This window comes from Megalobrama amblycephala, linkage group LG2, assembly GCF_018812025.1.
Source record: "Megalobrama amblycephala isolate DHTTF-2021 linkage group LG2, ASM1881202v1, whole genome shotgun sequence".
Classification (NCBI taxonomy): Eukaryota; Metazoa; Chordata; class Actinopteri; order Cypriniformes; family Xenocyprididae; genus Megalobrama; species Megalobrama amblycephala.
This window is the reverse complement of record NC_063045.1, coordinates 54,123,185-54,151,142: the sequence shown is the minus strand read 5'-3', so window position 1 is coordinate 54,151,142 and position 27,958 is coordinate 54,123,185. Positions and strand designations below refer to the sequence as shown.

At 37.5% G+C, this 27,958-nt stretch overlaps 3 protein-coding genes across 3 annotated transcripts; 2 read left to right on the top strand and 1 right to left on the bottom strand.

The window, feature by feature from the left end:
- Nucleotides 1-261: 261 nt before the first annotated feature.
- Nucleotides 262-12,526, top strand: slc37a4b (solute carrier family 37 member 4b). The gene is made up of 10 exons (XM_048180948.1): nt 262-390; nt 1,120-1,545; nt 2,975-3,207; nt 5,282-5,534; nt 5,931-6,086; nt 6,181-6,266; nt 7,519-7,632; nt 8,409-8,474; nt 8,591-8,729; nt 8,820-12,526. The coding sequence occupies exons 2-10, from the start codon at nt 1,398-1,400 to the stop codon at nt 8,984-8,986; spliced, it is 1,362 nt and encodes a 453-aa protein (XP_048036905.1). The 5' UTR covers nt 262-390; nt 1,120-1,397; the 3' UTR covers nt 8,987-12,526.
- Nucleotides 12,527-13,704: 1,178 nt separating this feature from the next.
- rps25 (ribosomal protein S25) lies at nt 13,705-15,667 on the top strand. Its single transcript, XM_048180947.1, has 5 exons — nt 13,705-13,862; nt 14,176-14,268; nt 14,389-14,572; nt 15,404-15,500; nt 15,605-15,667. The coding sequence occupies exons 1-4, from the start codon at nt 13,860-13,862 to the stop codon at nt 15,496-15,498; spliced, it is 375 nt and encodes a 124-aa protein (XP_048036904.1). The 5' UTR covers nt 13,705-13,859; the 3' UTR covers nt 15,499-15,500; nt 15,605-15,667.
- A 584-nt stretch (nt 15,668-16,251) lies between these two features.
- mipepb (mitochondrial intermediate peptidase b) lies at nt 16,252-26,843 on the bottom strand. Its single transcript, XM_048180946.1, has 19 exons — nt 26,524-26,843; nt 24,986-25,159; nt 24,814-24,902; nt 24,642-24,728; nt 23,780-23,843; nt 23,512-23,694; nt 23,167-23,323; nt 22,994-23,042; nt 22,850-22,910; nt 22,701-22,753; nt 22,465-22,618; nt 22,283-22,360; nt 19,515-19,719; nt 19,219-19,328; nt 19,049-19,123; nt 17,027-17,143; nt 16,824-16,945; nt 16,519-16,592; nt 16,252-16,444 (listed from the first exon to the last, which is right to left on the bottom strand). Exons 1-19 carry the CDS (start codon nt 26,650-26,652, stop codon nt 16,359-16,361), a joined length of 2,067 nt encoding a protein of 688 aa, XP_048036903.1. The 5' UTR covers nt 26,653-26,843; the 3' UTR covers nt 16,252-16,358.
- Nucleotides 26,844-27,958: the final 1,115 nt, after the last annotated feature.

The window sequence follows — 27,958 nt, the reverse complement described above, 5'->3', positions numbered from 1 at the left end:
ATTCTGCCATCTAGTGGCAGATGGTTGGCTTCATCTTTGTCTTGTTAACCTAGTAAACTTTCAAGTCAAACCGTAAAAGTTACTAATTAAGTAATTAAAAAAGAATTACATACCACAACAAATGCTTTTCAGCTCAATCCAGTAGTTAAAAATTATATTTCGGTTATTTTGATTTGAAAACTTCTCCTGAAACGCTGTCATTGAGAGGAAATTTAAAACTACTCTACAAATGCAGCAAAAGTTTATATAAATGTGCCGCTGAGGACCGCAAGAAAGCTAAAGCCCGCCCACCGCGACATGAATGACAGGTTGACAACCAATCAGAACAGAGATTAGAGAAGGAACTCCTGCAACGGCGTGAATTCTGAACGCGAGCTTGGACTGTTGGAGGTACATTTTATTCCTTTATCCTTATTTATGAAACTGTCAAGCAACACTAAACTGTTTAAACCAGATATATGTCGAGAAATATCTCTTTGTATCTCAGCATGACATAATAAATACGTTTAGTCTGCACGGTGGTACTGAGGACGCTTGTTGTGGAGGTCAGAAGAATCAGTGTTGTTACTGCATTCTCCGTTTTGATGCAGTGACGTCACCACGCGGGTTTGCGTTTTGGTAATCTCGTGCGGTGCGCGCGTTGGTACCAAAGCGCGCTTGCGCTGTCAAGGGCGTTTTAAACGCTTTAAAAAGCGCAGGATGTTCAAAAACATCTATTCACACAGCTTTATTTGTATACACAATGATTATCGTTTTCATCAATTCCTACATTGCGAGTGCACGTGTCCACCTGCAATGTGCAGCGAGCACTTATCATGTTATTTTTATCCGGTGATTTGGCATTGTTGCAAGAGATGTTCCCTTGAGTCCTGCATCATGTTTCAAATTCAAATCGCTGTCCAAATCCCCCTCCCATGCACTATGGCCACTCAAGTAACCCTTTTGCTTTTAGACTACATGAGGTCTGTAGAAAGTGTGGTATTTTCATGAAAGCGTCCTCTGTTCTCGCCTGGTTTTGATTGTGAAAGTCTAAATAGTGCTGAGCCTTTGTTTTTGCCCACTTCACAGCTTGCTGCTCTGATAGAGACCAAAGTAAACTGACTTTGAGATGTTTTCTAGGCACAGCAGTGAATGCCGGCCGAAGAGAGGCCGCCTATCAACCATGCAATTTTAAGGAACCTGGACAGGAGCTGAAAATATCTTCATCATCCCTTAGAAGTCAGATGAAATGAAGTAGACCTTTGGATCGGTTTTTGAAAGTTTGTAAAGTTTCATCAGGACAAAACCGGTTATCACAACTAAAGGCTTTCGTCCAGTGCTATAAGACATTTTTTGTAGCAGAGTTTTCTTATATTAGCACATTTTTTGCTTGAATTAATAATCTCACAACTGCAATCATGGGAGCAGCAGATTATGGATATTACCGCACCGTTATTTTCATTGCTATGTTTGTGGGCTACATGCTGTATTACTTCAACCGAAAGACTTTCTCCTTTCTGATGCCATCAGTGATGGAGGAGATTGATCTGGATAAAGAAGAGCTTGGTAAGTGTGTTGTGTGTAACCGCTCTAAAGTTTGGGATCAATAAGATTCTTTTATATAGTAAAGACATTTATGATACAAAAGATTGCTGTTTTTAATAAATGCTGTTCTTTTGAACTTTATATTCATCAAAGAATCCTGAAAAAATATGTTTTCAATGTTGATAATAATAATGTTTCTTCAGCAGCAAATCAGCATATTAGAATGATTTCTGAAGGATCATGTGACACTGAAGACTGGAGTAATGATGCTGAAAATTCAGCTTTGCTATCACAGAAATTAATTGTATTTAAAAAATATATTAATCAGGCATAACATTATGACCACTGACAGGTGAAGTGAATAACACTGATTTCTCTTCATCACTGCACCTGTTGGTGGGTGGGATATATTAGGCAACAAGTGAACATTTTGTCCTCAAAGTTTGTGTGTCAGAAGCAGGAAAAATGGGCAAGCATATGGATTTGAGCGAGTTTGACAAGGGCCAAATTGTGATGGCTAGATGACTGCATCTCCAAAACTGCAACTCTTGTGGGGTGTTCCTGGTCTGCAGTGGTCAGTTTCTATCAAAAGTGGTCCAAGGAAGGAACAGTGGTGAACCAGCGACAGGGTCATGGGCTGCCAAGGCTCAATGATGCATGTGGGGAGCGAAGGCTGGCCCGTGTGGTCCGATCCAACAGACGAGTTACTGTAGCTCAAATTGCTCAAGAAGTTAACGCTGGTTCTGATAGAAGGGTGTCAGAATACACAGTGCATCGCAGTTTGTTGCGTATGGGGCTGCACAGCAGCAGACCAGTCAGGGTGCCCACGCTGACCCCTGTCCTCCACCAAAAGCTCCAACAGTGGGCACGTGAGCATCAGAACTGGACCACGGAGCAATGGAAGAAGGTGGCCTGGTCTGATGAATCACGTTTTCTTCTACATCACGTGGATGGCCGGGTGCGTGTGCGTCGCTTACCTGGGAACACATGGCACCAGAATGCACTATGGGAAGAAGGCAAGCCGGCGGAGGCTGTGTGATTCATTGGGCAATGTTCTGCTGGGAAACCTTGGGTCCTGCCATCCATGTGGATGTTATTTTGACACATACCACCTACCTAAGCATTGTTGCAGACCATGTACACCCTTTAATGGAAAGGTATTCCCTGGTGGCTGTGGCCTCTTTCAGCAGGAGAATGCGCCCTGCCACATGCCACGATGGGTCAGGGCATGCAGAAGGGGGGACCAACACATTATTAGGAAGGTGGTTATAATGTTATGCCTGAGAGGGTCCCTGTTCTGTCTTTCTATTCACTTCATGGTTTGGAAAAAAAAAACATTGAAGATCTCTGTTTTATTGCAATGCAGTATTTCAAGGCTTACTAAGAAATCCGTGCCAGAGCCACAAAGCAGCGCCGAGAAGATTTTTTTCATTTGTTTCCTGTGATGCAGGGCTGATCACCAGCAGTCAGACTCTGGCCTATGCTATCAGTAAGTTTATCAGCGGAGTGCTTTCGGACAGGATCAGCGCTCGCTGGCTCTTCTCCATCGGGCTCTTCATTGTGGGCACCATAAACATCGCCTTCTCCTGGTCATCCACTGTCATGATGTTTACCGTGCTTTGGTTCGTGAACGGGTTTGGCCAGGGTTTTGGCTGGCCACCATGTGGAAAGGTGCTTCGGAAGGTAAGACTGACCCTTTGCCCTTAAAATCCGTCAGTATGCACCTGTCGTCCAGTGTTGGCAATGTGACGGTAATAGTTGGGGATTCCAACTGCTGACTTCACACTGATGAATGTCACTATGTACTCTTGATGCAACAGCTGATCCCAGCTACATACTTCTGGAGCCAAGCTGTGAGAGTTACGATACACTTAAATCTAATTAAAGAAACCAACAACAGTTAACCTTGCCAAACCAACCTGGAAGCACTGGCTGGTCTGCAGTCAAATAAATAATATTAAATATGACCTACATTTCAGTGGATGATCAAATGCATTATGGTCATTAACTGGCATTGCTTATTTTAAGGAACTAAATGTTATTTAATTGTTGTTCAGATTCTAAATATTGTTTACTTAGATATGCTAATGATGATATCATAGTCTTTTTAGATAAAAAAAAAAAAAAAACCCAACTAATTATTGCAGACTTTTTTTTTTTTTTCCAAGAACATCCCAAAAGGAGATTTTGTCCAGCATTGGGCAGATGAAATGCGATGAATGGCACAGAAACAAGTTACATGAAATAAATCCTAGTATACGTAGGTTTTTTTAATCATTTTAAATAAAGGTAATGATCAAGTTGTTTTTTACTAGATGCCGTTTAGGTCACTCGAGATTCACACGTGGTTATTTATTGAAAGGTGAAGAACAACCATCATGCCTTCCTTGTAAAACCCCAATGACTGTTAAAATAGACAATGTTTTTACTGAGAGAAATTAACTGGTGTATTTGAAAATGTACCACATGAATGTATCTTTGAATTTTTATCTTGTATTAATCAAAAATGTCTTTATATAGCTAGTTTTTAATTGTATGGTTTTTATTATTCACTTTGGACTTGCCATGAAGATAGTATGGAAGCTTGTTTCCGCCACAGAATAAAAAATAAAAAAGGTAATTGTGACTTTTTAATCTCGTAATTCTGACATTTTATCTCAGAATTGCGTGAAATAAATGCACAATTGTCTGTTATAAAGTCAGAATTGTGAGATATAAACTAGTTAAAAAGTCAGTGCTATAAAGTAAACAAGTTCAATTCTGAGGGAAAAAAATACTTTTTTTCTTGCAATTGCGAGTTTATATCTTTCAATTCTGATTTTAAACTCGCAATTCTGCCTTTTTTTCTCGCAATTCTTACTTTTTTCTCGCAATTGCGAGTTTATATCTTGCAATTCTGACTTTATTACACGCAATTGCGAGTTTCGTAAGTCTGAGGAAAAAAGTAAGAATTGCGTGAGAAGTCTCAATTATCTTTTAAAATGTTTTATTCTGTGGTGGAAACAAGCTTCCATAAGACAGCCTTGTTGCTGACATGGTGATGGAAAATAAATATGAGAGCTGAGGAAAAATTACGTTATATAAATAGAAATGTGTACAGACTTAAAGGGGACCTATTATGCAAAATTCGCTTTAATAAGGTGTTTGAACACAGATGTGTGTCCACAGTGTGTGTAAACAACCAGGCTATAATGGTAAAAATCCATAATCATATCAGAAATCATAAACAGTCTCTCCAAATGAGCGGTTCCAGATTTCCCTCTACACTTGCATAAGAGTTCAGGAAGCTCCTCCCTTGAGGAAAAATTATGTCAATGCTTTTGTGTTCTCTCGCAAATGTTTTGCATTCTCCTGAGAAACGCAAATGTTTTGCAAGCGAATGCAAAAGTTTTGAAATATTTTTTTCTTTCCATCTCATTTTTTTTTTTTTTTTTTACCACCATGCCTCTTTAGTTGTTAAAGGAATAGTTCACCCAAAAATAAAAATCCTGTCATCATTTACTCCCCCTCAAGTTGTTCCAAACCTGTATGAATTTCTTTCTTCTGCTGAACACAAAAGATATTTTGAAGAATGTTAGAAACCAAACAGTTGATGAGCCCCATTTATTTCCATAGTATATTTGTTCCATAATTGGAAGTCAATGGTGCCCATCAACTGTTTGGTTGGGTTTCAACTGTATTGATATTGTTAACTGTTGTCTATGAAGATTTTTTTTTTTTTTTTTTAATTAAATGGCCTTGTTCTGGCTTTTTACAGTGGTTCGAACCATCCCAGTTTGGCACGTGGTGGGCCGTCCTGTGCTGCAGTATGAACCTGGCAGGTAGTCTGGGACCCATCATCACTACAGTGTTGGTTCAGTACTATAACTGGAGAATCATCATGTCCATGTCTGGGGTGATCTGCATGGCCGTCGCTTTCGCTTGCCTTCTGATGGTGAAGAACGAACCCAGTGATGTGGGGCTGCCCAACATCGAGCTTGGAGCTAAAAAGGGCAAAGGGAAGAAGGGAGGTAAGAAATCAAACTGGTATCTGTTAGTCTATAGCTGGAGAGAAACAAATAGTAATACTTTTTAAAAATTTTATTCAGCAAGGATGCATTAAATTGATCAAAAGTGAAGGTAAAGACATTTGTGATGTTACCTTTCTATTCATCATTATCAACATTGATAATAAATGTTTCTTGAGCAGCAAATCAGCATATTAGAATGATTTCTGAGGGATCATGTGACACTGAAGACTGGAGTATTGATGCTAAAAATTCAGCTTTGCATCACAGGAATAAATTATTTTTTGGACAATAATAAAATATGAAAACAATTATTTTAAATTATAATAATATTTCGTAATATTACTGGTTTTACTGTGTTTTTGATCAACCTTGGTGACTTATCCACTGTTTTTCCAGGCCCTAACGATGAAAGCAGTCTAAAAGACTTCCTGCTGTCTCCGTACCTTTGGGTGCTGTCTGCGGGATACCTGGTTGTGTTTGGGGTAAAGATCGCCTGCACTGACTGGGGTCAGCTCTTCCTCATGCAGGAAAAAGGCCAGTCTGCCATGATGGGTGAGTCTGGTACTTTATAGCTGTGTATCCTGAAGCTTTCTATGTTGTTTATGGTTCTTGTGAGGATGCTAACGTGTTTGTGTGTTTTCTACAGGCAGCACGTACATGAGCGCACTGGAAGTTGGTGGGTTTTTTGGCAGCATTGGAGCTGGTTATCTGTCGGACAGGGCTGTTGCTCGGGTGGGTTCAGTTTAAAGTATAATCTTCTTTCATTTAGAATGCACAATGTATCAGATTATATAAGTGTTTTTTTTATAGGGTCAATATTGGGAGCAGATAATATAAGGGCTTTTTTTTTTTTTCATGGTATGTTGTTTCTAAAGTTATCAAAACAGTTTTTCATCTGTTCTTGTGTACATTTATAATGCTTTGATGCTTGATTTTTACTTCTCAGTCAACTTCTCAATCATTACCAGTAAATCTTTTACTTTAAGAAAACTCTAAATAATAAGAATATTTGTTGCAATAGATTGATAATATTGGCCATTATGTTATATTAATTATTAAAATAAAAATAATACAATGATAATAACAATAATAATAATAATACATTTAAAATTATTTAAAATAATGACCTTAATGATAATATTTGTTGCAAAATATTGATTGAAATTGGCCATTATATTATATTAATAATTAAAATAAAAATAATACAGTAATAATAAATGTAATTAAAATAATGGCCTTAATAAAGATAATATTTGTTGCAAAATATTGATTGATATTGGCCATTTTATTAATAATTAAAATAAAAATAATACAATAATAATGATATTATATTTAAAATTAATTAAAATAATGGACTTAATAATGATTATATTTATTGCAAAAGACTGATTGATAATATTGGCCATTATATTATATTAATAATTAAAATAATACAACAATAATAATAATACATTTAAAATTAATTTAAATAATGGCCTCTCACCCTTAATTGCTATATTGGTGCATTCCTAATTTGTGAGTTATTTAAATCACGTGAGCCAACTCGCTACACATAGCGACGCGCGATATGTTCTTAAAAATACAAACCATTATTTTATTATATTTTAGCATAAACATACATCGTTGGACAGGTAATTTAAATACAATCTAGCAAACATTTATCATTTATTTACAGCTGAAATGTTGCACGTATATGTAACAAGCAAAGAATTAATCATAAAGTACTTTAAATAACATCACAAGTAATGTCAGAAAGATATCAGCTCTGCTGTTGTTCATAATACCAGTAGTGAGGTTTTACAATGTGAATGTCACCGGAAATAGAGTCATAAGTGTCCCAATGTGTAGTGAACCAGCGTCCTTACTGTCCTGACCAGTGCCCGAATTCATGTACACGATATACTGATTCACGAGCTCGGGAGCTAGGGAGCTGATTGAGACACACCCCTTGTCATCTGTTAAACAGTGACTTCCTGTTTTACAGCAAGGGCTGGGTATCTATGGCAATCCTCGCCATGGGCTACTCCTGATGATGATGGCAGGCATGGCTGTGTCCATGTACCTCTTCCGGGTTACCATCACACCAGAGATCCCAGAGGTAAGGTTTTTTTTTTCTTTTTTTTTTAAAATCTAAATATTATTTAAAGTTATTGTAAAATCTATATGAGCATCAATAGCTACAGTATGTTTCCATCCACCTATTCTTATACAAATTTTGGAATATCACATAAAAAAAAAGCATGAATTCTTAAAAATGTGCGTAAAAAAAAAACATGCATCCAATAAAAAGACCTGCGTATAGCATACAATGGAAACACATTTGCTGAATAAATCCCTTGATGCGCAAACTGACTTTGTCTCATCAGTGGATGTGATTGGATAACTGGACTAACCAGGGGACCAATTTCATTGCACAGCATCTCAAATGTTGGTTTGATCATTCTGAAATGCCTGAATCAAAGTCTGTCATCACAATGATTTAGTATAATTACCTTCCAGATCTCTGTCTCACATGATTGCATTCTCACACACCAGGTATCCACCTATGAATGTAAGATAACATGACAGCATTTATTGCGTTGTGTGCGCATTCTGAGGTGCAAGTAATTTATTACATAGGAAAAAAAACTAAAGTGGCTTCCCCGATTGCAGCAAGCTTAAATTTTTATTACAAATATTTTTCACCAGTTTTCCAGGAAGTGACAATTTCATTCTCTTGAACCCATTGGATGGAAACGGTGCTTTCTATGCAAAAGTTTAATATGAAAAGAAAGATTCCAATTTTGCACATTAATTAAATATGCAACTTTGGATGGAAATGTAGCTAATTTGTGTTTTCTTGTGTGTGTTAAATGGTTATGTGTGCTTCCTCAGGAAGCACCGCTATGGGTTTTGGCACTCCATCCAGTTTCAGTCCTCACTGGTGTCTCTGAGAAAGAGGTATAGAGCTCCTCTAGATAGAGATTTAAATGAATTAGCCATCTTTAGTGTCTTAGTTTTTCATTCTAATGTTGTTTAATAGAAAAAAATTTAAAAAATATCTTTCTGTTCTGCAGCTTTGGATTTTGATTCTTGGTGCTGCATTTGGATTTTCCTCATACGGACCAATTGCCTTGTTTGGGGTGATTGCGAGTGAGAGCGCCCCCTCCAATTTCTGTGGGACATCGCATGCCATTGTAGCTCTGATGGCAAATGGTAAATCTGCAGCAGTTGTTTCATGACAAAATGCATGAAGTAAAATGCTCCATATAACCAAATATTTCCAATTATTTATCTTTCTTTCAGTTGGTGCATTCATTGCTGGCCTGCCATTCAGCACCATTGCCAAACGCTACAGCTGGGACACAGCATTCTGGGTAGCGGAAATCACCTGCGCTATAACAACAGTTTGTTTCTTCTTTGTGCGTAACATGCGCACAAAAATGGGCCACGTGCCTAAAAAGATGGACTAATCCTCTTATTAAAAAGATCCGATCATAGAGCCCTGCCAATGTGACAGCACTCGATTAGCACATCTGCTCTTTAAGGGAAATGTCATTTCTGTCATCATTTACTCACCTCATGTCGTTTCAAACTTTCTTTCATCTTTGGAACACAAATGAAGATATTTTTAATGAAATCAGAGATTTCTGTCCCTCCATTGAGAGTCTGTTCAGCTAAAACTCTGACGCTTCAAAAAGTTCATAAAGAGATCATAAAACGAATCCATATGTATCGAGTGGTTTAATCCAAATCTTCTGAAGAGACACGATCGCTTTGTATGCTGACAGATTTCATTTAGGCTTTTATTCACATAAACATTGATCAGCGAACATACGTAGAGCATAAACTTTTAATGGAGGGACAGAAATCGCTCAGATTTCATTAAAAATATCTTCATTTATAAATATCTTTCATTTTCTTAAGATGAACGAAAGTCTTGTGGGTTTGAAACAACATGAGGGTCAGTAAATGATGATAGAATTTTCATTTCCTTGAACTGTTCTTAGGGTTTTAATGCCAGTGTTACTGTTGCACTTTTAAAAATGTATATTTTTAAATTGCATTTAGATTACTTTCAGTATCAAATTAATTGTTTTTTTTTTTTCTTGGGCTTATTCAGCAGCAATATCACAACATTCACACACTTTAGAGATAAAGTGGCTCCACTGTACATCTTTCAGAAGAACAGAACTTGTAGTACTGTTAGAATAGAAATGTTTACAGACTTAAAAGGGACCTATTATGCAAAATTCACTTTTATATGAACACAGATGTGTGTGTAAACAACCAGGCTATAGTGGTAAAAAGTGAGTGATTTTGTTTTTTGTTTGGTTCATATTAACAGCATATACAGCAGTAGGTACTGTACTGTATATTACGCTGCAGTAACTTTAATACACAGATCTCATATTCACATGCGCTTTCTCTACTCACTGTTTACGTTCACAGACATAACCGACTGTGTCTGTGAACTTTGTGTGTATTTGACATAACCTTGTGTGTATTTAAGCGCAATAAGACGTGAAAGAGAACTTGGTTTAATACTCACGGAATACGGATGCTCCTTCTGACAGCCAGATTTCTGTGCACGTGCTACGGATATGTGTGCTCGGAACACATCGGTTTAAAACGTATGCAGATAACAAACTTTCATGATGATGAAGAACTGCAATCTCACATGAGCGTGACCACGACAGATAGGATAGGCTTGTTTGATTTCAAGCAGACCGATCGGTGTTAGACATCAAAATACTGCGAGAGTGATTAGGTGGCTCTGTAAGCTTTTAAAATCGCTCTCGCAGTACTTTGACGTCATACGCTGAACAGTCTGTGCAGCGCTGCTTCAAGTTGAACAAGCCTGTTACTCAAAACTAAACAGATGTTTTAGTTTTTGGCGGAGTATCCGAGGCGCATCAGCTTATTTGCATTTAAAGATGCATGCATGAAAGCAGCATGCTTTTCCTTCCACTCAAAAATGGGTATTTACAACATGGTATAATAAATGATCTGTGGGGTGTTTTGAGCTCAAACTTCACAGACACATTCTGGGAACACCTGAGACTTAAATTACATCTTGTTAAAAGGGGCATAATAGGTCCCCTTTGAGTATAAAAAGTCGTTTACTTTCTTAGTATGTATCAACATGAATTGTTTCTCATGAATGTTGTTTGACTTAATACTTTCTATGTATGCTTGTTCAACTGTTGAGTAACAGCTTTAGAGCTTGAGTTTAGGTGTGGAGAATTGAGGATCATCTCTCTCCGGTGTATACACATTGTTCTTTTGCACTTTAACATTTGTACTTTTGCCCCCAGTATTAAAGCAAGATTTTATTTTTTTCTTTTCGAAATACAGTGGTTGGACAATGAAATTGAAACACTGGCAAATATAATGTTGGTCATTTCATTTCTATATATGCATGACCTGGTGGCCAATCTTCACTGATTTCACATCAGTAAGAGCAGAGTGTGAAGGTTGAATTAGCAGAGCAACAGCACAGCTGCACATAAAATACTGCAATCCACACAACATAATGGGAGACAAATCAGAGTTCAAAAGAGGACAAATTGTTGGTGCGTGTCTCGCTGGCTCATCTGTGACCAGGACAGCAAGTCTTTGTGGTGTATTGAGAGCTATGTTATCCAGGGTAATGTCAGCATACCACCTCACAGGATGAACCACATCCAACAGGAGTAACTGTTAAGGCAAGAGGAAGCTGTCTGAAAGGAATGTCCGGGTACTAACCCGGATTGTATCCAAAAAACATAAAACCACAGCTGCCCAACTCACTGCAGAAATAAATGTGCACCTCGACTCTCCTGTTTTCCACCTTTGGTCACTCGTGCCAATGCCAAATGTCAGTTCCGTTGGTGCGAACAGTGGAAATCTTGGGCTGTGGACAATGTGAAACATGTATTGTTCTCTGATAAGCCCACCTTCACTTTCTTTCCCACATTAGTGGGAGTTACGGTGTGGAGAAGCCCCAAAGAGGCTTAACACCGGGCTGTTGCTGCCCAGAGTGAAGAACAGGCTGGATCACTGATGGTCTGGGCTTCAATATCATGGCATTCCTTACTGTGCTTGATGGGCGTCTCACTGCCAAGGACTACTGAACCATTCTGGAGTACCATGTTCACCAATTGGTTCAGACATTGTACCCTGAAGGGGGCGCTGTGTATCAGCATGATAATGCACCAGTACACACAGCAAGACTGGTAACAGAATGGTTTGATGAACATGAAATTGAAGTTGAACATCCCCCATGGCCTGCACAGTCACCAGATCTGAATATTTTTGGGGTATTTTGGAGGAGCGAGTCTGAAAATGTTTCTCAGCATCACATAGTGACCTGGACACTGTTCTGGAAGAGGAATGATTTAAAAATCTGTTGTTTCTTTCATTCCCAAGACGAACTGATGCTGTATTGGCTGCAAAAGGAAGCCCTACACCATACTAATACATTATTGTGGTCTAAAACCAGATGTTTGAGTTTTATTGTCCATCCCCTGTATGTTCCCAGTTCGTACTAATTTCATGCAACCAGCAGTATCCTTTATGATGTATAAAGGTGTAAAAATGTAGTATAGACGTTTATTGTAAGATGTTGCTTATATGTCAACAGGATCATTTTAAACACTGGACTTGATGACTTTTTTCATTTTGTATTTTATTTTATTTTAGTTCTGTAGTAGTTTTTCATATTTATATTCATTTTTCAAATGACTATGGTGTTAAAGCAATGCATTCTAGCTGCACTCCTTTACAACTTCCAGTTCAGTCAACAAAATGTATGTGTTTACATCGGAAATGTGAATAGACTGTCCGAACAATTCTCTCTAGACAAGTTTGATTAGAAGTTCTCTGTTTTTCATGTAGCTCGAACCAGCACTTTACGTAGGTTACAACAGCTATACGACTATAAAAAGGATATAAATATTAATTTCTCTGAAACTTTCTAGTGACACTGCTGTAGGGGCGTGGAATGTACAATAAATTACGTCAGAAATTGGTTTGATTTTGTCAGATTTTGCAACACAAACTACCCACATTTTGCTGATTTACCTTACAAAAATTGTTATATATTTACCTTTAATATTTACAAAAAAAAAAAAAAAAATGTTATACATGTTTAAGGTTTATTTAAAAAAAAACTATATCTTAGATTCTTATTTATACATGTCTAAATATATAAACGTAATTGCTGAAGGTAATACGGAGGAGGATTAGGGCCAAGCAATAATAAAAAAAAATAAAACCATCTCGAGATTAAAGTTGTTAAATTTCGAGAAAAAACACGTTAAATTTCGAGAAAAAGGTTGAGATAAAATGTTGAGAATAAACTCGTTAAATTTCAAGAAAAAAACGTGTTAAATTTCGAGAAAAAAGTCGAGATAAAATGTTGAGAATAAAGTCATTAAATTACGAGAAAAAAGTCTTTAAATTACGAGAACAAATTTGTTAAATTATGAGAAAAATGTTGTTAAATTTCGAGAAAAAAGTCGAGATAAAATGTTGAGAATAAACTCAATAAATTCTGAGAAAAAAAGTCGTTAAATTACGAGAACAAATTTGTTAAATTACGAATTTGTTCTCATAATTTAACGACTTTTGTCTCGTAATTTAATGACTTTTTTCTCATAATTTAATGAGTTTATTCTCAACATTTTATCTCGACCTTTTTCTCGAAATTTAACGAGTTTTTTCTCGAAATTTAACAACTTTAATCTCGAGATGGTTTTATTTTTTATTGCTTGGCCCTAATCCTCTTCCGTAATAACTGTGGTTCAAATGTTTTTTGTTTTTTTGTTGTTGTTTGTTTTAAAGAAGTCTCTTATGCTCATCAAAGCTTCATTTATTTGATATATTGTATTGATTGATTGATTGATTGATTTCATATATTTTAAAATGAAATTTATTCCTGCGATGGCAAAAATTAATTTTCAGCATCAGTAGCCTACTTCAGTGTCACACATGATCCTTCAACAATCATTCTAATATTCTGATTTGGTGGAATGTTAAAAATAGTTGTGCTGCTTAATATATAGGGGTCAATTCAGCATGATTGGGACACTTTTTTGCCATTGAGATGACTTGGAAAAAGTGTCCCAATCAACCTGAAATCGTCAAAAGCATACAGGTCAATACATTTTGACTCATCTTTTTATTTTGGCGAAGTAGTGCCGCATGCTATTGAGTGCCGCACTCGCTCCAGTCCTGCAGGTGACGAGCGCGAGCCACTGAGCGCAGAGAAAGCTCGAGCTGCACCAGTCGAAGTGCACGCGGACAAAGCGGACGTGCGCGTGTGCTACTTCCTTTCTCTTCCGCAGCTCGCAACGCCTCAGCATGGTGAGTGCTCGAGCTACTCCATAATGTTAGGAAATATCAATTTTTACCCACTTCTCACATGAAATAGCCGCAATATAACCACAGTGCCCTACGTTTTTAAGCATAATCAATACTATAATGTAAAATAAGTGGGCCATTTAAGCGTTTGTGTGTGATTATTTTGTATGAAATGTTGCCGCATCGTGCGCGAGGCCTGAACACACGCGCACAGCATTGTCACGTATCGGTTTATTATAACTGTCGATGTAACTAATAAAATACGTATTTATTTATGCATGTGATTGAAATTCTGTAACTTTCTGTAACTGTCTAGCCGCCCAAGGATAGCAAGCAGAAGAAGGATACGGGCAAGTCCAAAAAGGACAAGGATCCCGTTAACAAATCCGGAGGCAAAGCGAAGAAGAAGGTAAAAATACTTGAACACCATTTACCCCACTTAAAGACCTGCCGGTTCCATGTGATTAACTGATTTTATGGTGTAATTCCGTGCGTGAATTATATTTTTCCTATATTTGGTCTTGAGTAGAAGTGGTCCAAAGGAAAGGTGAGGGACAAGCTGAACAACCTGGTCCTCTTCGACAAGGCTACATATGACAAACTGTACAAAGAAGTTCCCAATTACAAGCTCATCACCCCAGCTGTGGTTTCTGAGAGGCTGAAGATCAGGGGCTCGCTGGCCAGGGCTGCCCTCCTGGAGCTGCTCGGCAAAGGTGATGATCTGACGCTTTAACAATTAATATGATTGATTCATAAACTCGTTGTTTTAAAACGTACATCACAAATGTATGGAAGCCCATTTCCACAACATGAGGAAAAAGTCATGCATTGGTAAATCTTAATTGACACAAATTCATAATAATAATATCAAAATTATTACATAGCAAGTCATAATTTTGACTTGTAATACGTTTGAAAGTCATAATTATGTGATTTAAAAATCTAAATTGAGACTATATGATATTATTAGTCATACTTTAGATATCAGTTATGATTAAGTCAGAACTGACTGTCAATTTCGACTTTATTGTAAAAATGACTCAATTTCTACATAATGATTTACAAAAGCATGACTTTTTTTTTTTCTTGTGGCAAAATGGTTTCCAAACTTTTTGTCAGTTGAACCCCTTATTAGTAAAATAAGTTAATTATTTTAACATGTTCTTAGATTGAAAAAGTATTTATAATAACAATACTCGTAATTTGAACTAAATATAAAAGACGGCTATAATATTGAAAGTTATAATTTTACTGTGAAATAAAAAATAACTTGATAATTACAATAATTGTTTTATAATATGTATGCCTTTAAATTCTTCAAGGTTTCAATTAAGTTTCAAACCCCCTCAAGCTTTGTTTTTGGCTGATAACTGGTGAATTGCTGTAAACTTGCATCCACAAAAGTTAAAAATTATGTGAAATGTGTAAAGAAAGCAAATCTAGTGCACGTTGCGATCACAAATGCACATTAAACTCGGCACATAGAGATGCATTGTAGTGTGTGCATTATGAATCCATGATGGAGTGACGTTTGTTGTTGTCAGGTCTGATCAAGCTGGTGTCCAAGCACAGGGCTCAGGTGATCTACACCAGAAACACCAAGGGCACAGATGAGGCAGCTCCAGAGAAGGAGGCGTAACAAGGTGATTATCAAATTAAATAGAGAATTTTTCATATTTGGTGTCTTTTTAATGTTGTTTTACCTACTGGATTCCTTTATTGAATGTTTATTCATCTCTCTTTCAGATTCCACCTTGGCTTGTGTTTATGGTCTTTTGTATAGGTAAATAAACAACCACAAAATGGAACTCGTGTTTGTGCATTTCTTCATCAACAAAGTGAATATGTATCAACCGTGTGAGCATCTGTACTAATCAGAATCCTTACACAATTGAGGATATCTGTGTGAAATGTACATTGGGATTATTTAGGTTTTGTATTTTAATGGGTCTGATTATGACGATGTGGTGGCGTTTATGAATCTGAGGTTTGATCAAGCAACTAAAAACCAAGCTTTATTCCTCCCAATTATTACATAGACCAGATCATAAAGATTGCGATCTTTTCAAGACTTAAAAATGGTTGAGATCAAGTAGTTTTAGGCAAGCAGGCCTCAGTTGCCACACAACTTAAACCTCTTTCATCTACTGTATATGGTTCAGTATTTTTAGTGTCTGTAAGTACAAATAATTAGAGGAACATGGCATATTTTAATCAACACAATCTATTTTTGCGAAAATATCACTTAGATAAAATGACATTTAACGGTGTATTGCACATCTTCAAATCGGCACCTACCATCGTTGATGTCGAGTGTGCTTAAGTTCACTTAACTTCTACACAAAATATTTATTGTGAAATGCAACTGATGCACAATAAAAGTAATGACATATTTTCATATCTCTTCACATTTTAATAAGGCTTAAAAGGCAGCAAGACAAAGTGAGGTGATACCTGGTGTATGAGACTGAAAAAAATGAGGACCTTTATGATGGTCTACTAAACTGGGGATTTTAAATTTGCATCAAGGTCCAGTACTAGTGCATCAACAAAGTCTTCAATGGTAGGGGTCTTCTGTAGCATTCCTGAGGATACAAAATGAGTCTGTGAATATTTACTTGTAATATTAACAGTAACTTAATTTCCAAGTTTTAATTACCTTGGACCATCAGCATAGGCTCTTTACTACCTCCATGAGCGAGCATCTCTCTGCGATAACGCTCTCCCATCATTCTGCAAATGAGACCGTTCAATTCGTACGTTTTAATAGTGAACCCTAGTGATTATAAAATATTCTACATTTATTAAATGTAAAAAGAACAAAAATAAGGAAAACAAAGTATTTCCAGTCACCCTGGGTACCAGTTTGATGTACATTTGTGCACAGCTTCTACCAAAAAAATAAATAAAAATACACACATGATAAAGATGTCCTAAATGGCATGAGCATGGCATTACACTAACCTACTAAAGGGGTCCTGTAGAAAGCACTGCCTCCAGACCATAGAGGCAACCGCTCTGGACATGAGGTAGGAGTAATATTTCGCGCCGTAGCCAACCAGGTGACTAAATCTCAGCTGCCAAGCCTACATCACAAGAGAAAATGTAGGATAAGCAACTTATTTTAAACATTATAGGTAAAAAACATCTGTGACTCTGCAACTCACTGTGTCATAAACATATGGTAACCCGTAAAATTTCTCCTGCGTTTCTCTGAGGATGTCAGTGGTTGATCTATATTGTGGTTTTCCATGATAAACCTGATCCAAAGCTGCATAGAAAATCTGTAAAGAGAGGAATTAAGCCAAACACATATATGACTATAACTAGTAGACTTTTAACCCGATAAAGCTTAAAGTATCATATTTGATTTCTGTATTTCTAAGGCCTCTAAATTATCAACATGATCAAAAACGTGCTGAAAAACACACAATATACTACATGCCTTTTGTCCTCCTATTGGTAGTTTATACTTTTTTTTTTAGCAAGTAAAAGGCCTGTTATTATCATTTTAAAAACATCCCCCTTCAGGTTGTGGTACACGTCTTCTAACTTGGAAATCTTTACTGATTTTTAAAGTAAACGAAAGAACACATTTTTATTATTAGTAATATTTCAAGATAAACTCATACTGAACATTTGATTATCCATACATAAATATCAAGTTCAAATGTGTGTGAGATGAACGCTTATTTGTCCGCCTCTCAATCATCATTGTATCACATTGCATTAGTGTGAATTCAGGTTGATTGGGACACTCTTTAAAAGTGTCCCAATCAACCTGAATTCACTCCTATATGTTTTGATCCCCACAATAAAAACTACAGATCTTAAAGGTGCTGTAGGTAACTTTTGTAAAAAAATTTTTTTTACATATTTGTTAAACCTGACATTATGTCCTGACAGTAGAATATGAGACAGATAATCTGTGAAAAAATCAAGCTCCTCTGGCTCCTCCCAGTGGTCCTATTGCCATTTGCAGAAATACACCGCTCCCGGTAAGAAACAACCAATCAGAGCCAGGAGGAGTGTCTTAGCAGTGTCAATCAATCAAGCTCGCGTGCGCGCTGATCTCACCCCTCCCATACACAGCGCCAGCGCATACAGGCTTCAAGATTACCGGTGTGCCGCAGCTTTGCTTATGATGGAAAAACAATCCAAACTGCCAATTCCTCGAGTGGCACCTGCTCATAAAATAAAGACGGGTAAACGGAAAAAGACAGATGACGATGATAAAAAAGCCAAAAAGAAAGAATTAGATAGAGCCCGAAATAAAACGAGGGTAAATATCGGAGCGGCTTTTCCGAGGTGGAGGGAGCTACGTGTCCTGAACGGATTAAAAACCGATGCAGAGTCAGCCACATTTCTGCTTGACAAGTAAGTATCCCTGCTTGATTTGTTTAATTTTTTAAGAACTACACAACTAAGATAATTTCAAAACAGGACTGACAAATTATGTATGGCATTTCTTGTAGATTTCAGGGTGGTCCTTTGCATATAACATCGTTTTATTTCGCCATAAGCAAAGCTGCGGCACACCGGTAATCTTGAATTTGACGCCTGTACACTGTGCATGACAGGAGTGTGATCAGCGCGCACGCGAGCTTGATTGATTGACACTGCTAAGACACTCCTCCTGGCTCTGATTGGTTGTTTCTTACCGGGAGCGGTGTATTTCTGCAAATGGCAATAGGACCACTGGGAGGAGCCAGAGGAGCTTGATTTTTTTCACAGATTATCTGTCTCATATTCTACTGTCAGGACATAATGTCAGGTTTAACAAATATGTAAAAAATATTTTTTTTACAAAAGTTACCTACAGCATCTTTAAATATTATTTTACTAAAACATATTATTGGGAAATATAGAGTGACAGCTGATATTTATATGCAATTTATGCACGTAGTCTGCTAAACTGTTCTAAAATCTCACTGATTTACATTACAAGCTATCAAAATTTCATCTTTATGGCCATGTAAATATCAGCAACTGAACAAAAAATTTATATTTTTGCTCAGTTTTTGCTCAATTTTTGACGACTATTATGTCAGGCTTTAAAGGGTTAAGGTCGCTAGAATTTCTCAACTATAGTTGATCATCATAATTACTCCCGATTCAATAAAGCTCTGACATTCTTCATCCCAGCACAATAGTTCTCTATCACACAGCAGTATATCTGTCTTCAGTACCTGTAGCTGAGTGTCAGCAGCATTACAAACCCTCTTAGACTCGCATAAATGGGACACCAGGTTCTCTGTGAGGGGCTGGAGGGAACAAAAGACATGTTAAATCAACATGCAGTTCTTCTAATGGGGTTCAGATACAGAGATCTCTGAAACAGGTATGTGCACAAACCCACCTCTCCAGTCTGATAGTGACGTGCAAACTGGCTTACAACCCGATAATCTGAGGCGAAATACTCCATCAGAATAGAAGGGACTTCAGCAAAGTCTGTGGGGCACCTGGTTCCTTTATTTAAACATAAATAAATCAAACACAGGTCAAACTAGCAGTTATTTGCCATGTTAATTAAATTTGTTATATGTAAACAATTTCCATTCATTTTATACAGGCTGAAGGAGTATAAATTAGTACATGTACTAATCATCACTAAATAACCCTGAATATTCTTTTAATTATGCAGTTAACTCTGACCTGTGACATGCTGATAGCGTGTCCTGCCTAACATGGAGTGCATAGCATGTCCCATCTCATGAAACAGGTTTTCCACCATGGAGGGGGTGAGCAGAGATGGGGTTTTGCCACTGGGTGGAGGTAGACTCAGCATCAGCACCACAACTGGCAGCTGGTAAACACCATCATCCCTCAGCCGACCACCGCGGATGGTGAAGTGACAGTCCTGCCATACAGGGGCAACAGTATGTTCATAAATAGATCAAATAAAATAATATATATAAAAATTATATTATAAATATATATATATATATATATATATATATATATATATATATATATATATATACAATAGACAATAGAATATAGATAACATCAAATGTTGAAAGTGAGACATTTTGAAATGTCATGCCAAATATTGGTTCATTTTGGATTTCATGAGAGCTACACATTCCAAAAAAGTTGGGACAGGTAGCAATAAGAGGCCGGAAAAGTTAAATGTACATATAAGGAACAGCTGGAGGACCAATTTGCAACTTATTAGGTCAATTGTCAACATGATTGGGTATAAAAAGAGCCTCTCAGAGAGGCAGTGTCTCTCAGAAGTCAAGATGGGCAGAGGATCACCAATTCCCCCAATGCTGCGGCGAAAAATAGTGGAGCAATATCAGAAAGGAGTTTCTCAGAGAAAAATTGCAAAGAGTTTGAAGTTATCATCATCTACAGTGCATAATATCATCCAAAGATTCAGAGAATCTGGAACAATCTCTGTGCGTAAGGGTCAAGGCCGGAAAACCATACTGGATGCCCATGATCTTCGGGCCCTTAGACGGCACTGCATCACATACAGGAATGCTACTGTAATGGAAATCACAACATGGGCTTAGGAATACTTCCAGAAAACATTGTCGGTGAACACAATCCACTGTGCCATTCGCCATTGCCAGCTAAAACTCTATAGGTCAAAAAAGAAGCCATATCTAAACATGATCCAGAAGCGCAGGCGTTTTCTCTGGGCCAAGGCTCATTTAAAATGGACTGTGGCAAAGTGGAAAACTGTTCTGTGGTCAGACGAATCAAAATTTGAAGTTCTTTTTGGAAAATTGGGACGCCATGTCATCCGGACTAAAGAGGACAAGGACAACCCAAGTTGTTATCAGCGCTCAGTTCAGAAGCCTGCATCTCTGATGGTATGGGGTTGCATGAGTGTGTGTGGCATGGGCAGCTTAGACATCTGGAAAGGCACCATCAATGCTGAAAGGTATATCCAAGTTCTAGAACAACATATGCTCCGATCCAGATGTCGTCTCTTTCAGGGAAGACCTTGCATTTTCCAACATGACAATGCCAGACCACATACTGCATCAATTACAACATCATGGCTGCGTAGAAGAAGGATCCAGGCAAAGAAGACCTTAGACAGTTGAGCAACTAGAAGCCTGTATTAGACAAGAATGGGACAACATTCCTATTCCTAAACTTGAGCAACTTGTCTCCTCAGTCCCCAGACATTTCCAGACTGTTATAAAAAGAAGAGGGGATGCCACACAGTGGTAAATATGGCCTTGTCCCAACTTTTTTGAGATGTGTTGATGCCATGAAATTTAAAATCAACTTATTTTTCCCTTAAAATTATACATTTTCTCAGTTTAAACATTTGATATGTCGTCTATGTTGTATTCTGAATAATATATTCTGTTTTTATTCACAATTTGCACAGTGTCCTAACTTTTTTGGAATCGGGTTTGTATTTTAAAATGTAATTTATTCCTGTGATGCAAAGCTGAATTTTCAGCATCGTTACTAGTATTATTGCAACATCTATCACATGATCCTTCAGAAATCATAATATGCTGATTTGGTGCTCAAGAAACATTTCTTATTATTATCGTCTATGTGTAAACTACAAAAATGCGAATTTGGGAAAATGATGACGATGTGCGCATTACGTGTCCAGTCTACAGGCACATACTGTTTCTTTACAAAGTGACATCGCCAACTACTGGCCTGGCAGCATAATACAGCGTTTTTAGTTGTTTTCGTGGATCTGTGTGAACAAGGATCATTTTGACAATCGTCCGTGTGAACGAGGACCGTTGTTGTCTGTATGCGAAAAACGTGAATGAAAAACTTTTCCAATTTTAGTACATCGTTGACGTGTAAACGTACGCTTATGGTGCTTTTCCACTGCATGGGACGGTTCGGTACGGCTCGATACGGCTCACTTTTTGCCGCTTTTCCACTGCATGGGACTGCTTGGTACGGAACGGTACGGCTCGCTTAAATAGTACCACCTCGGTTGAGGTTCCAAGCGTGCCGTACTGATACTAAATGTGATGTGTAAACAATGCAGATCACTGATTGGTTAGAGAGAATCGTCACTACCAGCATCATTGGATCTGAAACACGAGACACCAAACCTGCTAGATTTAAATAGTCTGTAACAGCCACCGCAGTATAATTTGTTTGCACAACTTTTTTTAAAAGACTTGCTTTAAATGACCTTTGCATGCAACTTGAAAAAAGAAATGGCTGTATCGTGGTTAGTAGATGAGATGTAGACTCGTTAGTAGCCGAGGAGTGGATCCACTGCAGTAAAGGCAGTTTATATATTAGTTTATAATCCCACCCACTTTGATGCGGTACTAACTGCAGTGGAAAAGCAAACCGAAAGTAAAGCAAGCCGAGTTGTACCGAAACGAGCCGAGTCGAGTTGTACCACGCAGTGGAAAAATGCCATTAGTGTATATCAGCATTGTACAGAATCAGTCAAGAGCAGACAGGTGTACCTGGTGAGGTTTATCAGGTCTACGGAAGAAATCGCAGTAGATGTATCCCAGCAGTCCCTCTGTTTCATGGACCAAGGCCTGTTTGCAGCACAAGAAACAGTAAATACAGCTGCATTAATACATCTGTAAGTGAAGGTTGATCTTGAAAACTGAGTAAACGAAGATGGAGGAGAGCAGCTCACCAGCTTTCGAACATCTTCGCTCCACAGTTCACCCATCTTCGGCTGCACCGTTTGGAAAGAAACGCCCAGAAGCTGCGTGAAGAGATGGTTGAGTCCTTCCATGCAAGCACCAAGAGAGAAGTACGGACTGTAGACGCTGGGATCAATGTTAAACCTACAGGTACATGAGCGAATATGAGGATAAACACGAAATAGATGGCTTATTCAGAGGGATGTATGCATGAAAATGGCCTTACTTTTCTGTTCGTATGGCACCGCTGAGGTACGCATGATCCCACGGCATCACTTCCTGAAATGTGAAAAACAATATTTTGGAAATCTAAGAAGAAAAAAAGGGAAAAACAATGTTCCCAAAACAAATCCAGTGCACAAAATAAACATTTACAGGATTTGTTGAGTGTGTTTTCTTCTTCATTTCTTTCATCATCATGAAGTCCTTTGATGTTCTGCGTTATGACAAACAAATAGAGCAAGCTTTACAACACATCAAAGATTCTGATTCACAAATAGTAGTTAGTGTGAAACATACCTGTCAGAGAGTTTTTCTGTCAGCAACTTCAAAAACTTCATCACATTCTCTGTAAAACAAACAAATTTGTTTACAAATATGTTTTCATTGCTCCTTCATTTGCAGCTTTGACACAAAAGTAGCTATGAGGACAATAGCCAGCAGATGATGCTCTGATTAAAAGCCATTTTTACCTGGGTTTTTAGCCATTGTTCCTTTCAAAGCCCTGTGTGCAAATGACTCATAGCCCACTAACGTTGCCAGCTCATGTCTACAAGCCAAAAGCTCATCCAGACAAAGCAAGAGACTAGTGTTGGGGTACAGAAATATTTTATACGCAGCTTCCCGCACCTACCAGAGGGAAGAAAAAGGACACTTGAACATGCAATTGAAAGCATACCTTGCTATCCAGCTTGCATAAACAGCCAATAGCATGTCACATCACAAGGACATGACAGATTTCTGTGCACATTTAATAAGCTCAAGCAACAAACAAACAGATGGTATCCAAGTAAACAGAATCATTTGATCATACGCACCAGCTCATTAGGAGAGTCAGCATGCAAGCCACCGATTTGAACGCGGTTCCCGTCTATAGAGAAGCAGTGGCGGATGTGCTCTGGTAGAACTTGCTTCTCTATGGCATTTGGAAGCTGAGAGCCGCTCAAAAACTCATTGTAAAGATCCAGTAGCTTCACATTCAGAGCGACAACCTTGCTCCTCTGAGATGATTCATAAAGAAAGATTATAATCAGTTTGATGACATTAGAACAGGCTTGTATTTTGGGCTTAAAGAGTTGTTCTCACCTTCGATTCATCCAGATGTATTCCACTGATCTCAAAATCTAACATGAAGAGCTCTGCCACTCTCCTAAACCAGCAATAGAACCATATACATTACCTTTTGTAAGTTTTTTGAAAGAAATTAATACTGTTATTCAACAAGGATGCATTAAATTGATCAAAAGTGACAGTAAAGACAACTATATAGTTTCAAAAAGTTTCTATTTCAAATAAATGCTGTTCTTGTTCTTTCTACTCATCAAAGAATCCTGAAAAATATATATACATATCTAGGTTTCTACAAAAATATTAAAGGCACAATATGTAATTTTCACCACTAGAGGTCGCTTGATGAGGCCTTGATTTCGCGGAATCATGGGAGGTGTTGTCTTCACGTCTACAGCCGGTAGAAAAGAATCCGATGGGACTTGGGTAGAAATCATATTCATGGGTGAGCTATTGTATTAAAGAGTTATTAACATTACTGTAGAATAAACCAGGGTGTGGCTGAAAGATGTTGGAGTGGGTTTGATGTCATTGATAGGCGATGCATGGAGACAGTCCGTTTCATGGTTAAAACTGCTTATTTCTCTGGATTTAAACATTCTTGGAAACATTTGGGATAATGTAAGTACACAAGTCAACAAAATAGATAAAACTGTTTTTGGTTTTTGGATTTTTATTCTAAAAATCTTGCATATTGTGCCTTTATGCCTGAACAACTGTTTTCAACATTAATAATAATAATGTTTCTTCAGCACCAAATCAGCATATTAGAATAATTTCTGAAGTATCATGTGACACTGAAGACTGGATTAATAGCTATTGAAAATTCAGCTTTGTCATCACAGGAATAAATGATATTTTATAATGTATTAAAACCTGCCTTGTGTCTGGGTCTAGTGTGGCCAAAACAGCCTCGTTTTCCAGCAAATTCTTCAGGCTCTGACACAAATCAACATTTGTATTGAGTCTGTAACATACACACACACATACACACACAGAATAAAAATATTGTTGAACATTAAAACCAGAGTAACCAGATGACAAATACCCACATTTCCACAACAGTTCCGATATCAACACAGGTCTTTTCCGCTGCCTCCCGGAACGCAGCATCCGGATGAGCCACTTTGATGAAATCTGCCTGCAACAAACACAAAACGCTGAGATTTAACAGACGCCTAACAAGAATCACAGTTTACATTACACCAACACAATGAAGTTTACCAGGTCTGCCACTTTGCATAAGCTGTCAGACAGCTGGTCAAAGGTTTCCACAGTGACGGCACCAGGAGGATGTGTGCAAGCCCTGTGGACCAGAAACTCTGCTTCCCTGAGAGCCTGACACAGAGCCATCTGGAAACCGGCAGGACTGCTGAGCTCTGATACTCCAAACAGACCCTGAGAACAGAGAGGAAAGAAACGTACTTTCATTTCACACTGCAAAACAAGGTCAATACAATTGTAGTCATGGCATGCTAATAACCTGATTTTCAAGCAGAAGGAGTTCGATAAAAATATTTAAATGATATCAATCCACAATCTGCAAATATGATGCAACCTGGAATCATAATCACACAATGTTCGTTCATTTGGCCAGAGGAGAACTGCCGCCCCCCCCCCAACTTCCCACGACTGAGCTTGGTTTTTCCCAAGGTTTTTTCTCCATTTCTGTCACCTGATGGAGTTTAGGCTCCTTGCCACCGCCGCCTTTGGCTTGCTTAGTTGGGGATTATAAAGCACTTAATATTAAGTAATATTATCAATTTGACTGCGGTTACAGATTTTTTTTGTTAACAGATGATAACAAAAGTTGAATGATGATGACACCACAGCAGCTTTATAGCTGTTCTATATTTGACTTTGTTTCATAATTGACGAATTCTGCAACATCGACATTCAACACCGTTACTGAACCAAATTGAAGGCGTTCACACCATGTCGTAATTTTGAGATTTCAATTTCTAAAAAGCACGTCCTCGTAGATCTCATAACTTGTAAGCTGAGAATTTTCTGAAGGCTCCTACACTGTAAAAAAAGTATTGTTGGTTTAACTTAAAAAAGTAAGTTATCTGGTTGCCTTAAAATTTTTAGTTCATTGAAATTTAAATTTTGAGTTAATACAATGAAGGTGATTGGTTTAATCAACAGAAACTCAAAAACTTATGTTATCTGAACCACATTAATTATTTGACAAAAGAAAAAATGTTGTGATAACAAATCATGAAAATGTTTTACAGTGAACTTATACCATCTGACTGCTGCAGATTAATTTAGGCATTGACAGTGTTGCTATAATAACACATAATTCCCAGTCCGAGAAGAACGTCACTTGTTGTCATCTCGAAATTACTATAATTAAGACATGGAGTGAATGCATCATGAATAAACACAGAACTGACTTGAGCTTAAAAATGACTCTATTATCTTCTGTAGAGTTGCTTATAGCTTATTTGAACTCATTCCATACCTGAAGAACTTTACACAGTTATTGAACTGAACACTGAACTGCCTTCAGCTGAATAATTACTTCTGTAGAGCTGATTTACAGCAGAAGTTTGCATCATAGATCGTTATTTTCCTGTTTACTACAGTGAAGCAGCTTTGGAACTATGTGTATTGTATAATATAAATGTGAGAAAGAGAGTGAAAAGAGATTCGCAGATTAAAATGTAAAAAAAAATGTTGTACACCTAAATTATTTTTTACCGTTAAAGCACATGTTATAATGTCTTTTTAAATTTTAAATATTATAGAAGTCTCACCACATTTTTCTTCAAATGTTCCAGTCGTTGGTGCTGAACATTAAAAGCTGCTCCAACAGCTGACCATGTGTTGACAGTGCGTCTGTAGAGCGCGTGAGAGCGCTGCAGCAAGAGCCGCGCGCAGGGCATCACTGAAATCACACACGACAATACGAAACATTACAGCATCAACCCCTGAGAAGACGCATTGTTAAACAGCCAGTCCGGCTCTTATAAAGTATTATGCAAACATTTCGAATTAACTAAAGTTTCCCAGCTTGTAAATCCGCGGAGATCAGCTGTGGATTTCACCTCTTATGTGAAAAATCCGCGTAAGGTTTCACTTCAGCACTTTCTATAATCACCAATGAAAACGTAAAAGCTTCAGTTAAAGAAATATAATGCAGAAATGTTTTATATGGATATATTTTACAAATTTATTCAGTTATGTGCAGCTATGTTAGGGTTAAATCGGGTTTGTTTTTTACATCATACACTAACGAAAGTGTGCGTAAATAATGTGTGACGTAAAGCTCAGAGTAAATAAATCCATCCAAAGCAGGAAACAAAAGGTCGGCTTGCCCTTGTTCTTCATTAATAGACTGGTGAAAATGTTTCACACGAAGATTAAGCTTTGTTATTTTGAGTTTATGGCAGGTTTAAGTCACTTGTGGAATTAATTTCTATTCAGAGTCTGAATATTAAAAGATTACATTATCGCATAACGTTACTGGCCAAGGAGTCATAAGCCTCTAGCTGCCTTGTACAAGTCAAATCAATGACAGACAAGTTCACTTATTTACTTTTAAGTTTTTACATAAGTGAATAAGATTTGTTTTCCATCTCTTTGACAAACTGTTATCTAGCTAAAAACATTAGCTTTACAAACCCACATTGGAAAAAGCAGGAATGTGGCACCAAACACAAAGCTCAGACACTCCCTTGCCTTAAGCTGAAGTGTGTTGAAATATAAACAAAACCCTAATGACAAACATTGTCTAGGTCATCACAGTCAAAGAAAGTTTGGGTGGGGGGTTGAGTTAAAATCATATGGGCAACTGCTTATCAATTGATCTTATTAGACAGTTTTTCTGATTTTGCATGGGAACAGAGTGACTGTTGATGTCATTTCCCATGCTAACAGGTGCTGTTTGTGAGCTCAAATCCATCTGCCTCACATATGATTCGGTGATTAAGGTACGCACATCAGTACAAAAATGTTTTTGACTAATAACATGAAAATTTGGATGATTTTGTACGTGTACATATTCATATAACATCAAATGGATAAAGTAGTGGAATAGACCAGTTATAGATATCACAGGTATTGCATTTACATCGTTACACATGACAACATGTAATAATGACTTTTATATGATAAAAATAAGAAAACTTTCAGATGTGAGAGGCCAGAGTACAACCTGCAAATCTTCAAATAATTGTGTAGAATGATTAC